Raw genomic sequence first — 18162 nt, 5'->3', positions numbered from 1 at the left:
TGCCCACCCTGTCTATCAGCTTCTGTGTTCCTCAAGCCGGGCTCGTCCTCTCAGCTCGCCCCCTCCTCCCATAACAGACTGTCACAACTGCACTCTTCTCTTCTCACATTTTCCCCCTTGTGCCATTTCAACTGCAGCTCTCATGATCATCTCACTATCATTCCTCTCAATACCTTCTCATCCACATTTGCCACTGCCTGTGACCTCCACCCTCTCCATCCGCTCTGTAATGCTCCTCCAGCATTTTTATTTTTACGTCTAGCCTCTGGATTTCATTACGCCGTGATTGCTTCATCCTGTTCTGGTTACTGTGAGATGTTGTCTTTGAAAACTATGTGCTGATGCTGTGCAGAGGACCTGCTGACGGCGCTCCGGCGGTGCGAGGTCAACTTATTTTTACAGCTCATTTCACTCGGCTTCCTTCGTTGTCATTAGGCCTCGTCCAACCTTTGACTCCACAAACACTTTAATATGCTCCTCGCTTTCACCTAATGGCCCTTAACTCTATCATCTGACTGCTTCTTGTGACCGTCTTGTGAGGCCGCATGCTTTGCAACTTTAGTAAAGAATGTTATCAAAGGAGCACAGTTTCCCCCATGGATCAATTTGATAAAGTCAAGAGTTTGAAAAAAAAAAAAATCCAAAAAAAAAAAAATCCTCTGATAATAGAGCTTACACTGTGCAGTCACGCTTCAGATTCATCTGGCGTACTGTGTGTGCTGGACAGCAGATATTAATGGTAGATTTCAGCTCCCTATTATATGCTGACAGCCAGTTAATCAGCGAGAGATGTTGCTGTCTTAAAGTATGTGCTGATATTCTGTGAAACCTGCACACATTGCAACCTCTCTACAGTCATTAGTCAGAATCTCCTCCAATAGACACTAGAGAATCAGACCTTTATGTGGTTATCAGCTCTCGGGGGTCTGCAGAGTTTCGTTTCCTCTATTATTTGTTTCCTTACATTTGCTGATTTCACATCCCGTCCTGCTCAATCAAGTATAAAAACTGCCTGAACGATACAGTTTTGTTAAGATTTAATTTAATTTTTATTACCCTAAAATGAGGAAATTAATTATTTGAGTTTCATGACCATTCCGACCATACCTTTCATTCTTCCAATCCAAAATAGTCTACATCCACAAGAGCCTCCACGCCTCCACCTCCCAACTCCTCTCTCTGCTCCAGATCAGTCTCAAACTGACAGCCTCAAACTAGCAGACACCACCCCCATTCTCAAAAAACCTGGACTGGACCCCAACACCACTCCCAACTCTCAACTCCCAACTCCAACTCCCACTCCAAACACTGCCCCCCAGCTTCAAACCCACCTCACCTTCAGCAGCCTTTACAGAGTCTTTCAGTCTGGCTTCCACAAAAAACACAGCACTGAAACAGCCCTCCTCAAAACATTCCACGACCTCCTGGTCCCCGCAGATTCTGGCCACGTCAGTATTCTCAGCACTGCCTTCGACACCATCCACCACTGCATCCTCCTCTCCCGCATAGAAAAGTCACTCCACAATTACCGGCACAGCACTCACCTGTATCAAATCTACCTTTACAAACAACAACACTTCATACACATAAACATCCGCTCGTCATCCACTGCTCCCCTGGCACAAGGTGTCACCCAAGGTTCAGTGCTCTGCCCCCACCTGTTTATTATTTACAGTACATCTTCCCCCTCGGGAATATCATCCATCCCTAAGGTCTCAAATTCCACTGTTATGCTGGTGACATTCAACTATGTATCTACACTGAATCCATTAGCTCCTCCACACCTCTTCTCCACCCCCTTCAACCTGCCTCTCTGCTCCAAAGCTGTGGAACTCTCTACCGCCCCCCTCAGATAATGCTCAGACACAACACTTTCAAATCCCTTTTTTAAAAAAATAAAAAATCTTTTTTTAAGATTGCTTTTGACGTTTAATGTTGCTTTTAACTGCTTTACACTGTTCGTTATAGCTGCTCTCATTTTATTTAACGTTTTATTCATCATTCCTCTGTTTTTATTTTGTATATGTAAAGTGTCTTTGAGTTCTTGAAAATACTATTGAAATAAAATGCATTATTATTATTATTATTATTATTATTATTATTATTATTATTATTATTATTATTATTATTATTAAGGAGTAACTATGTGAAAAAAGTCCAAAAGGCCCATAATATATTAATGGATTAGACCTTTGTTTCTGCTACCACTGCTTTTTCTTTTCTTTCAAAGTAACATAGCTGCAGCTGAAACTATTTACTGGACCACAAAATGTGATTACCAAAACTCTGGCTAATAAAAAACACACACACTTCTATTCTAAACACAGCTGTTGGGTGTTTCAGAGTTTATTTCTCTTTCATCTATCGTTCCATGTGACGTGTTCTCACCGTCCCCTAATGTTGAATTCTGGAACTTCTCTGCGACGAACCGAGCATAGCTGTCAAAGCAGAAATATATACAGTAAGCCGTATACTTAAACAAGTGTAAAACAAAGGTTTACAAAAATGTAAATAGCACCAAGTTGACATACAGTATTCTTTAAAAATACCAGACGAGTGTCCACACAGAGGATGTCGAGTGTGCTAGTCAGCAGAAACCCGTAGCAGCTTTTTTGTTATATCATTTCTCTACTACATAATACAGAACAGTCATAACAATGCAGTCACTTCATATAAGTTAAACAAAAAGTATGTCTGAACAAAACAAAACAAATGAACAAATGCCCTATAGAATAAAATCTCAAGGGAAAATATTGCCCAGCTATACATCCATAGGCGTGTCTTTGCATTCTGTGTCTACCTCTCCTCACATAAACTAAACACCCAGGACATCTGGAGGCACTGGGGTGAGAAGCTCATGGGAAATGACAGTTCAGTTAATTTGAAAAACAAACAAAAAGAAGTCACTGGAGCCTAATGATAACGACACAAGTTTTTTTCTTTTAATATTCTGTAGCTCAGCGCTACTGGTCTCCTTTTTGGTTGACTGCTTCCTTAGTCGCACAGTCTTTGACCTCTCCTTTCAGCTCGGCGAGCTGTTCTGAATGGATGGCCAGGGTGCCATTCACCTGGGAAAGGTAGGAGTCAGAGTGTCTCTCAAGCTCTGCCCTGATTCTCTCCAGGTGCGCTGCCAGTTCGCCCAGGTTGCTGCACTGACCCTCCACCTGGCTCACCCTGCTGTCAACATCCTTCACTTCCTTCTGTACTTCTATTGCTGTGCTGCGGCAGCCCTGCAGCTCCCCGGCCAACTGTCTCTTCAAAGCCACAAGCTCTCCCTTCAGCTGGGCCAGCCGCCTCTCCCCAGCTCCAAGGAGGGAAGTCTGATGGCCCATTAGTTTGGTGATTCCTTGCACCTGGTTGACTATCTGGTGCTCTCTCTGCTCCCATGAGGCATTAGCGTGGCCCACTTCGCTTGCAATGTACCTAATGGAGTCCTTTAGGCCCTTCAGGGTGCGGTTGACAGAGTTGATGTTGACCTTAAGCAGTGTGATCTCCCCATTGACGGAACCCTCTGTGTCCTCCTGGGCAATGCGGAAGAGCAGGCTCTGCAGGGTATTGTTAAGGCGGTCAAGCTGGTTAGAATGGGAGTCCAGACGGTCTGTCATCTTTTTCCCTATCTCATCACATTCCTCCTCTACTTCAGTATCTCTAACACCCCCTGCTGGCGGATTGGAGGGACCACAAGAGGAGGTGCACAGGCGCTCCAGGTCTATCAGCTGGTTCTGAATTCCAGTCAAATCTCCCTCCACTCTCCTCCTCACGGACTCAATCTCCGTCTCCAGTGCGGGGACCACCTGACCCTCCAGAAGAGCCGGGGCTGTCGCGTTACTAAGCTCCTCCACGGCCACAAACAACCTCTCCTCCAGGGTCTTCAGCTTGTTGTCCAGCATTGTCTTGAAGCCATCCAAATCACCAGGAAGCCCGTCTGCTCCTTCAGTTCCTTCACTGGTGGTGTTGAGTCGGCCCTCTATGTCCACCAGGCGGGTCTCGATCAGCGTCTCTATGTGGATGGTTTGTTCAGAGAGGGTTGTCTGTAGCTGTCTCTGGGATTCGGTTAAGCCTTTAACTGATTCCTCCAACAGCAGCACTCGCTGAGACAGGCTGTTGACCTGCAAAAACCAACAAACTATTAGTTATTAGTAGACCACAATAACCCAATAACCCCAGTCATACATTATTACAATGACATTCACTGCCATGAATGTAGAGTCATAACTTTATGACCATCTTCTTAAAATTGTGTAGGTCTCTCTTGTACCTCCAAAGCAGCTGTGACTCATCAGTAAATGGATATGGGCCTTCTGTGGCTGTCCTGTATTGTTTGGCAACAGAGTGTTGTTATTGGCGGCCTATGGGTTGAGGGGAGGGGTCTCTGTGGATCAGGCTTGTTCCAGTGCATCTCACAGATACTTGATCAGTTTGGGATCTAGTGAATTTGAAGGCCAGGCCAACACTTTTTGTTCTGTTTTTGTGTGTGTGCCTGTGTCAGGCTGCATCCTACTGGGTATGGCTGCTGCCATAAAGGAGCATCATTGCTATGGGGTGTCTACTCTGGTCTAAGTGGGTGGTACAAATACCAGGTCCAAGCGTTTCTCAGCAGAACATTGTATTATTACAAAATGGTCAATGTTATTCATGGTCAGAATGTTATGCCTGATTGGCATAAATGCATGTAAGTAAAGGAATAGTTTGTCTATGAGGGTTAAGATGACGCTGAAGTTGAAGCTACAACAGGAGACAAAGACATTCATGTGGTTCCCTCTGCTCCTAGTTTAGATGCTAAGCTAAGCTAGTTATCTCCTGACATCATATTTATTCCACGAGTGGCACTGTTATATATATTTTATCCACGGTTATTGCATTGTAGTCACACCCATGTCGTACCTGTCCACAGCAGCTCTCAGTCAGAGTAAGACCCTGAATCTGAGCTTGCAATGAGCCCAACTCCTCTCTGAGCCCAGTTTCTCTGCCATCCAGAGATTGCTGCATCTGCTCCTGGCCATCCATGTGCTCCCTGTGGCACTGCTTCTGCACATCCCCGATCTTCTGGTTACACTGGTCCTCCAGGCCGTTCAGACGGCGCTCAAAGCCGTCCAGGATCTCCGCCCTCACCCCAGCCAGTTTGGCATCTATGATCTCATCCAGGTATGAAGTAGAGCCAGGGCCAGGGATGTGCCTGTGAATAGCTCCGTCTAACAGCTTCTTCAACTGGCCATCATGACCCAGGACCATCCCCTAAAGACACACAGAATTGAGAAGGACACAAAACTAGCTTTTAACAAAGCAAGGAGTAGAAGGACTAAAAGCTTAGACTCAATAAACTTAACTTTGTACAAACTTAAAAGCAAAGTACCTGAATCTTCTCTATAATGTGAGTTTTGGCTCGGAGCTCGTCCCTCACTTCTGTTACTCTCCCTGCTAAGTCTTCAAATCCAGTGAGAGTTTCTCCTCCATCTAATCCATCAGGAGTTCCATCTGGGATCTCCCCAAAGCCTACTGTGGAGTCAGGCACACGAGGAGCATTGGGCAGCAGGGACACCAGGATTTTCTGAGTGTCATCCCGTAGGGATGTGCGCAGTCGATCCTCAATGCCAGCCACCACCCCGTTGAGTGTGTCTATGCTCTGGGTGATACGACGCAGGTCCTCTTCCATGCGGTCCAATCGTTCACCAGTCACTCCTGAAATGCCAAATTTGTTTCCTGTATATTCAAGGAAAATAATGGAACGTTTAAGAATTACTGCATTCGCAAACCATATGCAAGTAAAATCTTCTCTGATACACACACTTGTGCATTGCTTGTCTGTTCTCACCATAGTTTGGTTTTCCAGTCCCAGTAGGCAGTTGTCCTGTGGGTATTGTCCTGTGGTCGGGCACACCGGGGATGGGTTTGCCCGGCTCCAGTTGGCCTCCTCCAGGCCTCTGGTCTACAGGGGGTCTCGGGCCATGAGGGAAGCCTTTAACACCAGGACGATGGGGCAAACCTGCGCCCTTGAAAGGAGGCACCATGACGTCAGGCAGTGAGGTGGGTCCATCATGGCAGTTATCACCAGAGTACCCGGGACAACATCTCCACTCAAGCTCGGTCACGGTTTTAAAACCGACCTTGTACTTTGGCTTGAAGAATGTCCGGTACCTGCAAGAAACATGTTAAAAAATATCAATGTCTTTCTTAACTATCAGTTGTGACATGAGAATATGGCACAAGTGACATATATCAGGCTCTGCCAGAAATGCTTTTGTTTTAACTAATTAAGAGCACAGAGCCAGGGCTCAGAGTAGGAAGAGGGTGCAGGGCAGAGATAAAGGGATTAAATTGTTCTCTATGGGATTAAACGTGGATTAGAGGAAGATTAGGAGATTAAACTATAGTGTAGTGTAAATGATGCGGCATCAGAGGATTGGACCTGGGTCAGCAATCGACTTCACTGTTATCCTATTTAAGTTGAATTTCCTTTTGAATGAGAATCAATCTACATCTCCCTCTCTCGCTCTCTTTGTGTTGCAATTTGAATATTTTTTTTTTTAAGATAAAATCCCATTTAATTTCCTCTGTGTGGGGCCTTTTGACAAGCTCATTGAGGGGATTCAGAAAACATGTACGGTAACTTGAAGAGCAGATAATATTCAGTTCACTATAGCGTGGTAGACAAGCTAAACTGTCACTTTAGACCTCACTCATACAATTTGTAGAATTGCTCATTTTATAATTTCCTCAATAATTGTGAGCAAGATAGGAAACAAGTGGCATCACAAATAAGCCACAATAATTCTTGGATAAAGAAGCGTTCTAGAGATTTTTTTTTTTCATTGGCACCTCTTGGTTGAGATTATTTGACTTCAACATCTGAGGGCCTCAGTGTAACGTTCAAACAGCGAATCAGCTGAACCCTAGAGGGCAGCATTGTTACACAGCATGTCCTACAAGGAGTAGTCAGTTGGATATAAAGTTATAACATATTTTAAATCTCACATTTTAGCTCATGGGACACAGCATCATATTCATGACATTCTCCAGTGTGTGCATCTTGCCGTTTGGCTCAATTCAACTTACATGACAACGGGACATTTCTGACCCCAGATGCACTTGGTGGTGTACTCAGCCTTCACATAGGTTGCCACTCCATCCTGCATGGTGCATGTGATGTTCTTCTGGACCACGTAGGCGCAGTAGTTTCTGTGGGACCACAGAGGAATATTGGGGTTAAAAGCTGCTAAAGTACATGTCTGAGCTATTATATGAGCACCATTTCGAGCAAACGGAGCTTATTAAATTTAGACCTGACGCAGTAGATTTAGCTGCAGCCACCAATAAGGCCACACGTGATTGTGATAATGGTAAGTGGCCAAATGTGGTAAAAAGCACTGGTTTAGTGAATTACATTTATTAAAGGTCTGTTTTATTGCACGTCACTTGAAGTCTTGCACCGTAAAGGGAAGAATATGTTATTTCAAAAAGGGCGGCCTCACATACATTCAGGAACATTTCCCCTAACGCACTGTTGCTACTCCTACAGCTGTGTCATGAAATTATTTCTTCCTGACAAATGCTGTAACTCAAATAGGAAGTGACCCTTGGGTTCAATTATGTGTCAATTGCTTTTTATTCCATATGTCCTTGTTGCACGGTTGCATAGTTCTCCTATTCTGTGTTTGCTTGTTGCACACATTTTATAATATATTATGATTTTTTTCAACTGATTTCTAACTTGCAGTAGATTTGACTGTTGGCTGTTTTTCCGAACGGTTTTACTCATGCATGGATAAATTATATTGAGTAATTAGTTCCACTTTAGTATAAACCACAGATGTATAGATACTCACTCACAGTGTTAAAGCGTCTTTATCTGTCTTTTACTTCCTTTCAGTAAAATATCCAGCAGCAACAAATACCACCGAGACTGCTTTCAGTTGTGGAAGTGCTCAGATGTGCACAGAATCCAACACATAATAACTTCTCTGTAACTGCTTTGAACAGTTGATGCATCGGGCTCGATGCGGACCATCCCTGGCCCTCTCCCTGTCCCTTTCTTCATTGCCAGTGCAGCTATAGCAACTGCTAAATGTTCCCCTGGCCTCCCCTGCAACACAGGAAATGATGATCTGCGCTCTTTAGGCTCACATGTGAAGCATTTCTTACATTCAGAGGGGAGCATTTAGCAGCACATGCAGTACTAAACATTGCTGCACAGCTGTTTCGGGACAAATAGAAGTGTTCGGAGCAGCGGGGAGAGACACGGGGACCGAGGAGGGTCTACGTGCCAAGTTAACAGGTTCAGAGGGTTAACATACGAGACAGCCTGCTTTCCGCAAATTGCCGACCGTGTTGACGGCGTTTGCGTGTGTCACCACTCTCTCTCTGTGTTGACATATGTTAATAGTGGAGGAAGGAAAAGGGGCAGGAGTCGGAACGACAGAGCTCCTTTCATACCAGCCCTGACGACCCGCTGCCAGGTCATGCGTTGTTAAGGAAGTGGCAGTTATGACCTTGACTGATGTGGTTTGATGGGTGCTCCTAAAGCACTTTAAATGCACACATGCAAGTCACTGGCTCCAGTGAAGGATTTTTCTTAGTGTAACAAAAACAAGGGAATCTGGCTGGAGGGGATGTATCAGATGGTGAACATGAGCTCAAGCCGAAGCTGACAGCAAACACGGTGCTGCATCATCATTTCTGGAAAAGGTCCCCTCTCATGAAAACCACTCGCAAGCGAGAGGGCTCATGCGATTGTACGACGCTGCTAATGATTTGCCTTCTCGTTCCTCCGCCCCACCTGCACCGTTTTGCCTTTATCGTCCCACAGGGCCCAGTTTGAACACTGGTCACTCCCTGTGCTGTCATCACAACGCTTCAGTAGGATTCACAGAGAACTCAGAGAGCAAAATAAATCCCCTTTTTTTTTTTTTTTTTTGCAGGGACTTTGGCACAAACAGATTTTACAAAATCAAATTCACATGGTGAACTGGTAACATGGTAACAGAGCTAAGCAAAAGTAACAAGACTGTAATGCAGAGCGTATCGACTGGTTCAAGTATTAAAATGTCTAATTAAAATCAGATTGAATGAGGATGGATTCCCTAATTGTACAGATTTACTGTCAGGATCAGATTTTTGTGTATGTATGAATTAGGGGAAGAGTTATTGAAGGCAATCAGGGATTTGTAAAAGCTGAATGTAGGAGGAGAAGGTTTGTGAGTCTTATTACACACTTACACAAAGGCCAGACCAGTCAAAAGTGTTCACCAATATGTTTGTCAGGGGCAAATCTGTTTGAGAGCCCCTGAGCTTCAGACTCACTCAGAAAAGCTCAGGAATCCAGATGTACATTACAAAAAGAAGAAAAAAAAAGTAGATTTCTCTTGAGCACAGGGCCTTTTCTCTCACTCTCTGTCCTCAGTCTGCACTTTGCCTCTTCTCACAGATCTGTCAATGTCATTTGCGTCTATGAGTGATATTTTATACTGTGTGTCTCACAGTCAAGGAGGTGGGGTTATGACTCTGTGAGACTCAAAAGTTGAGCGGTGAGATAAATCTCGTCCCTCTGCACCGCAGCGGCGGTCAGAGCCGCGGCAGGTCACCTCCTCTGCTGTGCAGAAACAGATTTTTATTAGACGAATGTCGAGCCTCGACTTGAAAGATGGTGATAATGTGGGTGTAAGCCGTCCAGGCAATGACACACACTCACACGTGCACATTTTATAGACCCATAATCAAGCTTTTTATCTCACGTCCACAGAGATCACAGCTCTGCAAGAGGAGGGCTGCACAGACCTAACACCCTAAATATGAACCCGTGGTCGTATGTGAGAAGCAAAGCGCCGTCTTTTGTATTTGTTATTGTCTCCGTTGTGTCCAGCTGCTGCAGGGAAGGTGAGAATTTTGTTTGGGCTGCTTATGTGTGGGAGGATATTCAGCCGGGAGAATGCAGAATTAATCTGGACTCTTTGGGGAAATTGAATGAGAAGTTGTTATCCAGTATGATCTGAGATCAGAGGAGTGTGGAGAAGAAGGAATAATAAAAAAAAAGTCATGAGTGTCTGCAATCCGGTTTTTCCCCGCTATCCATCTCTTAATCAATTTGGCATGAGAAGAATGGTGTTAATAAGTATAAATACTTTCCGGTGTTGGTTTTAGCAGATGGAAAGGCCTGGCCACAAATGACAACCCACTAAGTGCCAGGCAGTAAAAGTCAACACTGGTGATGACTCACACTTTCAAAGACAACTAGCCCTGACAAACATGACACATGACTGCACAAAAAGCATGACACTGCAATTGGTTTGATGATCAAACAAGAGTTTAAGACGTCAAACTGATCAAGCAAGCAAACCTTTCCTCTGCTTTCCGTTGCTCTTTGCAGCAACAACAAAGGTATGAGGAGGGAAGCTTAAGCTTTGCCTGTGGGTGAGGCAAAGGCATCTGGTCAGAGGACCTGAGTGACCTCAAAATAGACTTGCGAAGAAGGTCAGAGGAATAGGATGTTTGCCTGCAAACCTAATAAATCCTAGTGGGGCTAAAAATTCTACAACCATGCCGACTGCCTAGAGAAGCTGCACTTATGCATCATGGTTCCCTTCAACGGGGTCTGTAATAGGAATATCACATGCTTCTATACATCTATGGACTATGCATGTTACTGGAGATTTCCACTAGAGGGCAAAGCAGAGAACTTTAGCCTCATCTAGACGCCGTAACCTACACAGGTTGCATGTCAGGTTAATTTTTGTTTCCTGCTTCACTTTCATCAATGGCGACTGAAACTTTTGCCAAAATGTGGAGAAGCAGGAGGCAATACTAAAGTGGAAACATGCTACTACCAAGTGGACCAATCACAGCTCTTGTGGTTTGCACGTAATTACATTTCTGGGGAGATACACGTCTGCTACGACGTTGGAGTCTGCATAGGGTCTGCGCTGTCACTGTAGCTATGGTGTCAACTTGACCAAACCTTTCTCTTATTCACCAATATTATGGAGAGTTTGATTCTCAGGGCCTTTCTGTCTTTGCATGTCTGTGCGGGTTTACAGTTTCCCCCCGCTCTAAGCACCGGGCCAGGTTGGCCCCCAGTGGCGGTGCGCTTGGTCTCAGTACCATCCCACCATGTTATTTCGTACTATAATGACAAATAAAGCACTTTATTTACTTATCTGAGTGAACACAGTTGCTCAGCTCAGGCTCTTGATGTAGAATTACCACCGTGCGCAGATGTAATGGTTCAGAGTTTCCACATCAAATTGAAATTGCACTAATTTGACGCCAGTGATGTTGACAAGTATATTTCTCATGGTGTAATGGGGTGTGCATTTAACCCATTCATTTGTATGCAGGTTTTCTTTTTAACGCTTTTGGATAACCCATCCATTTGTTCAGAGGAGTGAGCACACTCAGAGGGCTGGTTTAGGGGATAAGCCTCAGCAACAGATTCAAACCAGTTCCTGAATCAGCTCCTTCAACTACCCCAGAAAGCTAAAAGACATTGAATCAGTTCCCCTGTCCCCCACCATAAGGTAGTGTGCATAGTAATTACATAGCAACAAAAACACATCCCACAAGACAAACACACAAGGATGTCAATGTTACCATCTGCACATTAACACGTCCAAACAAGTTCAATCGCAAGTTTAATTAGGAATAAACACAAGGTAAGAAAATGATGGAAACATCATTAGTTTTGGACAAGTGAAACTTTAAACTTCCTGCACAGATACAATAATTTGACATGCACTTTTTAGTCTTGCAAGTTATGTCTCATATCAAGAAAACACCCAAATTATATAAGAAAATACTAAATTGTCTCTTGTGGATCCACACCCTCAGTGAGCCACCCAATCCCAACTGGTCCTGGTTAAAAGTCGTGCATATTAAACTCCACTGCGCGCCTCCCAGACTCCTCAGACAATAAAACAGACCTCATCTCTTTACAACATGACAGGAACGCCACTCTTCCTATTTCTCTTGCCTTCTCTTCCCCACTCCAAAATATTGTCTTTTTTCTGTCACTGGAGCATGGCATTTTTGACTGCTAGTCTGGTCCCACAGTAAATATTTCCAGTATAGTGTTACAGTTCCTAAATCACTTCACAGCCTCCCGTGGGGAAAGCAGAATTCCCATCTCAGATTCTCACGTGGAACGTTTTCAGCAAATATTATTGCTGCTACCCCTCCACCCTCTGCAGGGCCCAAAAGAACTCACCTTTTGGTCTTTTTCCCCATAACCTTTCCTTCCTTATCTAAGCATACCAGTCTTTCATTTTGCCTGTGTATCTAAAATTTTCCCTTTCCTCTTTGGACTTTTTTATGTCACCCCCTCAGTGTTGCCTCATCATGCCACTGACACGTCCGGCTCTCTGTGCCTCGCCATGTCTCCCTCCACAGCCTGGCTTGTTTTGACACTGTGGCACCAACGGGTTCACCTTCCGCATTACTAATCACAGTCTCACCAGTCTCACCTGCAGGGGTTCCTGACTGTTTGAACCCAGGCCACTGCTGCTGACAGATTTATAGGTAGAGATGACCAGCCAAAAAAAGAAAAGAAGAAGAAACAATAATTAATAGGACCTTTTTACAACAGTGTCTTTAAGCTAACAAGTCTCCTCATAGGGCCATCTAATTTCTTACATGCTTTTAACGATGTATATTTCGGGCCAGCTGGCAGAACTTGCAGGCTTCATGGTGCAGGGTTGATTAAGGCTGCTCTTTTGACTAATGGTTAGGGTTGAAGCTCTAAGACCAAGGGGATCGCTCTGTCATTCAGAGACAAGGTCAGCTCCAAGCCAACCCTAGCATTTATAGCTGAAGGGCAGGCGGGCCGATAATTGCATGTGCTTAAAGTACCATTATGACCTCTAATTGCTGGTATGGTAATAAAGGAATACTCTTGTTAATATCGGATTAGGACATCATAAGCTCTTAGATGTTGCTTCATCGGACCCTCATGTTTGTTGTGTTGTTCAAGAAGAGGCTGAAGTGAATAAACACAGCTTCACTAATCCTCAGGCATTTTCCAAAGCACATAATCTCCTTTGAATGAACTCTCTGTATGTATGTCGTTATCAAACAGAATAATTACATTTGTTCGACTCACTGTACTGTACACTGTATGCCCGGACGGTGAATTCTAGGGTATAACTCAAACCTTGTGTTCAAAACCACATTAGAATTGCGTTAATTTTATAAAACTACTTTTCATTGTTGCATATTTCATTATATGAAAAAAATCCCTGGAGAGGTTTGATATTATTTGGTCTGATGCCTAAATAAACCTTCTATAACCCTAACAATAACCCTAACCCTAACAGTAATGGGAAGACAAATGTTTGGTGGATTCCCCTGCTCCCTTTCCTATCTGCTGCAACTATCTATTAAAGAAAAAATGTCCGAACATATTTTTTTAATCATAAGCTGGGTGCTACCCTATTAGTTTTCTTAACTAATGATGAGGGAAAGCAACTGAGTGCGTTAAATATACATTTTTTCCTTGATCTTTCTCATCCTGGCAGTTTTCATTATTTTTTTGCAGTCATTAACTTGGACATGTGGATGACTCCGGTGAGCCGATGCAATTTCCGAAGGCTGAAATTCATGCTCACTTTGTGCCATCTTTGCAGAAGACAATAAGTTCGATAAATAAGTGTTGTCGGGGGAGCTTTGGAGTTGACTCCACAGTCTTTGTGACCCTTAGCTGGAGACTGGCTCCATTCTTGTCCTCCACTGGACACCCAAGCCAAACTTACAACAGCAACCCGTAACCTCTAACCTTCACCAACTCGCTGACCTTTCCCCCTTGATCTCTGTCCCATGCATCACAGAAAGGTCTGCAAATATGTCTCTAATCTGATCAGGGAAGACATGTGGCATCTGCCTAATTGACTTTTACGACACCCATTTCCAGAACGAAGATTAAATAGTTCTCGGATTAAGTTTCACCTGCTTCAGTGTGGTATGCAACAGGAGAGATGCTTGTGAGATGCAAGATAAACGTTGAGGTTAGTCTTTGCCTTTTGGGGTTCATGATACAGACTCCTTTGCACAAAGTGACAAATGGCCATGGTTTCTCCAGTATCTGAAGTAATTTGCTCTCGGAGAACACGTGAAACGAAAAGTGTCAACACAATGAAATTACCAAGTACAGTTTCTTTGAATTATTCTTGACTCTCTGCCAAAGCCTGGAATGAAAACACGCTTCAGGAAATTTAAACTCCCCAAGCTTAAGTTTTCCCCATGGTAGAATATGAGCTTTAATGCAGCCGTGCTGTGACAGGCACAATAATGTAGCTGCCTGAGGTGTCACGGTAACTGACTAGAGGGTGATACATTTTCTCACAGCAGCAAGTGGCTGCACTGAATGAAAGGAATGACTGTGAAATCAAGTCACTCGCTTCGCTGCCAAAACTTGGATAATAACTCAACATGAAGACAAAAAGTCTGTGGTGCACCGACAGCTGAGAATTTTTAAATACCTCACTGAGAGAAAAAAACACCAGCGTGCTTCGTGCATGTGACTGTGTGGTCGGTAAGAGTTAGCAAGCGCGCGAGCGAAACCCTTCACAAAACACACGCGAATAGGCAGACGTCCATTCACATCCATTTACACACTTGTGTCATAGCATGAGTGTTATTTTTAAGGCTCTGTTTCCACTGACCAGCCGGGCCGACAACAACTGAGCTCATATATCTGTAGTGGTGGTCTGACACCGACACGTCCCTAGGGCCCTCTGTGTCCAAGAGGGGTCGCAGCCCTTGTATAAACACTATACTTGGACTCACAGACACATGTAGAGGGGGGATATTACTAGCTACCAGCAACAAGCAGTTTGTTTGTGTCTGTCATTGCTGCGCTGTAGGTTTTGAATAGAACGATCTATAACGTCTAGTTAATCCATTAATCTCAGGATTCATGCCTGGAGATGTATCTGGGATAAATTGGCTCATACAAATATAAATAAACCACTTCGGGCAACCGCTGTCAAAGAGTAAAGCCTGCCACTGTCATATGCCACCAGCGGGCTGTAGATATAAACAGCGGTGTTTAAATGTATGACCTGATGAAAAATAAGATGCTGTAAAGCACTGAGAGCCCTCCGACTTACAGTGCCACTCCCAGAAATGTTTGACAGTTTAGAGGGAGGGGGTCGACAATTCATCTAGCGGTGAAATTTATATGATCTGTGTTGGTAGCTAACTTTAGTCTCTGGCTGCATTAAGGAATCACCCGTATATTCCTTGGCTTCACAGGACTTTCTGTGCAGATGGAAGCCGATGCTGGTCAGTAAATGCACCTAAAGCTCAGTCTGAAGCTCGCGCAATGTGTTGAATTAAACTCTGCGTTAAATAAGGAAGGGTATGCTACATGGATGTTTCAAAGTTTTAAGGCAGAGTAATGAAAACTAGGCAAGAAAGAACAGACAGTAGCTAAGCCGCTGTTGGACAGAAAAAGTTAGAACCGGAGATGGATTCAGGGTGATGGATGCTAAAACGTTACGATCAGGGGAGTGCACATGGTAGACTAAGCAGGGCTGGGCAGCTTTCTGTGGCGGTTTGAGTGAAGCAGCAGGTAGCTAGAGAGCTGTCCAAAGACATCACCGCTCTCAGGGGAAGCCAAGCAAAAGAGAAGAGGAGGAGGAGGAGAAGGAGGAGGAGAAAGCTGAAAGAGCCCTGCGGGCCAATCATCCCCATCCAGGTAGAATATATCCACAAGTCTCAGTTTCATCTTACGACTTAATAGCGTATGTTTACATCATGCATCGCTTGGTAATTTAATTTCCTTCTTTGTGCGTAGGGTTTTCCTGACCCTAACCCCAACAGTATCCAATTGTTTGTCCAATGTATTTGTTCACACCTCATGTATATCATCACCGATTAAAAACTAAAGCCCCTTCACCTCTTTGAGTTGAAACGAGATGAGGTTGAAAAATTAGTTTTTAACATCAATATGAATTCGGCGGAGACCACAGCGTTATTACTTTAGTATTGATTTGGGCAGATGAGAGATTAGAAGTGCCACTCCCTTCTGGCGGCGGGTGCCCAGCTGTACTGTAAGTAGCGCCTCTAATTGAGCCCCCTTCCTACCGCGCACACACACACACACACACACACACACACACACACACACACACACTCACACACACACAGACACGAGGGATCAATAGCCTTGTCATCAACTCAGCACCAAACCCAAGCTGCACCGTAAAGACCATAATGACGGCTTTGTTTTCATAACGCAGCATGTCATTGTTGTTCTATATTGTTTATCCCCCAACCACAGATGGTTTTAGGTGTGAACCACAAAAAAGGTGGAGGGGGGTGGTGGCTGATTTCGAGTAAGACAGAGCGCCAATTCAGGGATCTGTTTCCGAGCTGATTTCCCTAACTGAAACCATATTTCTGCAACTCGCTGGTGACATGGTTTTCTCGTGGGAAATACAGTATGAGGTGGGTCCTGCTCACTCTCTAGCTGCTTGGAATGCTTTTAGAACCCAATACCCTGCACCTTGGAGAGAGGCATAAAACGTGCATTAGCGCCTGCGACATGAAAACCGAGCACTTACTTGTGACGGGTCATGGGCTTGCTGGGTGAGTGGTGAGGGTTGAGTCCAGCCTTATAGAGGTTGTATCTGTTCCCATAGTAAGGATTGACGTGGCCTCCATAGAAAGTCCCTTTACTGTCCACCACTGAGAGCAACAGTACCAGGAGAAAGAACTGTGCAACAACTTGACACAACTTGGTCCACATGTTTTTTTTTTTCCTTTCTTTTCTTTTTCACCAAGGCCTAAAAAGTTAATTCCAGAGTCTTAAAAGGTTAAAAAAGATGTGGTAGTTTTCCTCAGAAGTTCCTCAGGGTGCAGTGGGGTTCCTCGGCACACGTGAAGTCTTGTTTTCCTCAGCGGGCCCTGGAGGAGACATGGAGCCCAAACAGCTGTAGCATCAGCAGCATCTCGTCCCATACACGCACTCAGCTTGCACGCTAACCACAATCTGAGCACATAGGACAGGGGCAGGGGGAAAACTAGTGAGGCTAAAGAGGGAGGGGAGAGGAAGAGGGCAAAGAAAACAACACAAAGGTGTGCAGCAGGAGGAGGAGGAGGAGGAGGAGGGGAAAGGAGAGAGCAGGACAGAGGAAAAAAGAGAGAGTGTGTCTCTAGGAAAGTTTGTGTGCGCACACACATGCGAGCGTGTGTGTGAGACCTGCTGACGAGGCTCGACCCTCCAAGAAATCTGCACTCGGCATGAGAGTGAGGGTGTGTGCAAGAAGCAGCGTGCTGCTCCGCTGCCTCTGAAGGGGCAGGCAGACAGACGGCCTGTATTTGCATATCCCACCCCAACTCTGCTCCCTGGCTACTATGAGACTACAAGAGGAGGGGGAGGCTGCCTGCCAATATAATTTGGTGACCCGTGATCTCTTTCTCTTGCTATATGAAGCCACAGCTTTAAATCTATTTCAAAACGACATAAAAGCTCTGCTGTTAAATTTGGTTGGAAGCCTTTCCCCCCGTGCCTTTCTGTCTTCTCACATATTTCAAGTTTTTGTCTCTTAAATCCCTCAAAGATTTTATTCCTTTTCCCCTGTCCCTTTCTTTCTCCATCTGCTCGGGGAGCGGCTGCACATCAAAGCATCGCCCCAGTGCGCGGTGCCATGTGCGGGGCCGCGGCTGCAGCCAGCCAAGACGCCGCAGAATCTGGACACAATGGACCTCCTCCGTGCTTCACTGCGGCCACTCATTAAATATCCCAACCAACAGCTTCAGTTGCGAATCACACCCCGACCCCCCGCTTGCATCTTGCTACACTTCCATATGGCTACTCAGTTCATGCATAACTGCCTCCTGTGTCTTTCGGTGGGATTTTTCCCTGGGAATTGCGCAAAATCGGTTCAGTTGCTATAATAAGAGGGCGTCTGTGTTTCGTCTGCGTGTGAATGAATCTTGAGCCCTGGGAGATTTCTACAAGCCTTCGCTGCAAGGGAGACCAAGATTGTCCTGATGGCTCTCTTCAATTTGGAGGCTGAAATCAGAGATTTCCCTTTCTCTGCTTGGCTGAAGTGCACTTTTAGAAGAAACCCAGAGCGAACAACAAAAAAAAGCAAAATACAAGCATCATAAAACACAGAGGTCGTTTTGTGTTCCTGGTAACCATTCACATCGGGTGTTCCAGAAGAGCAAAAA

The 18162-nt window shown here is 44.7% G+C and overlaps 1 protein-coding gene across 1 annotated transcript; it reads right to left on the bottom strand.

Annotated features, from left to right (window-relative positions):
* Positions 1–2315: 2315 nt before the first annotated feature.
* Positions 2316–17210, bottom strand: LOC124996874 (EMILIN-3). The gene is made up of 6 exons (XM_047570252.1): positions 16548–17210; positions 7054–7176; positions 5813–6135; positions 5354–5700; positions 4885–5235; positions 2316–4109 (listed from the first exon to the last, which is right to left on the bottom strand). Exons 1-6 carry the CDS (start codon positions 16730–16732, stop codon positions 2964–2966), a joined length of 2475 nt encoding a protein of 824 aa, XP_047426208.1. The 5' UTR covers positions 16733–17210; the 3' UTR covers positions 2316–2963.
* Between the last annotated feature and the right edge of the window lie 952 nt (positions 17211–18162).

Source organism: Mugil cephalus, chromosome 1, assembly GCF_022458985.1.
Source record: "Mugil cephalus isolate CIBA_MC_2020 chromosome 1, CIBA_Mcephalus_1.1, whole genome shotgun sequence".
In the NCBI taxonomy this organism is placed as follows: Eukaryota; Metazoa; Chordata; class Actinopteri; order Mugiliformes; family Mugilidae; genus Mugil; species Mugil cephalus.
The sequence above is the reverse complement of the archived record's forward strand: the minus strand, read 5'-3'. Positions and strand labels throughout refer to the sequence as shown.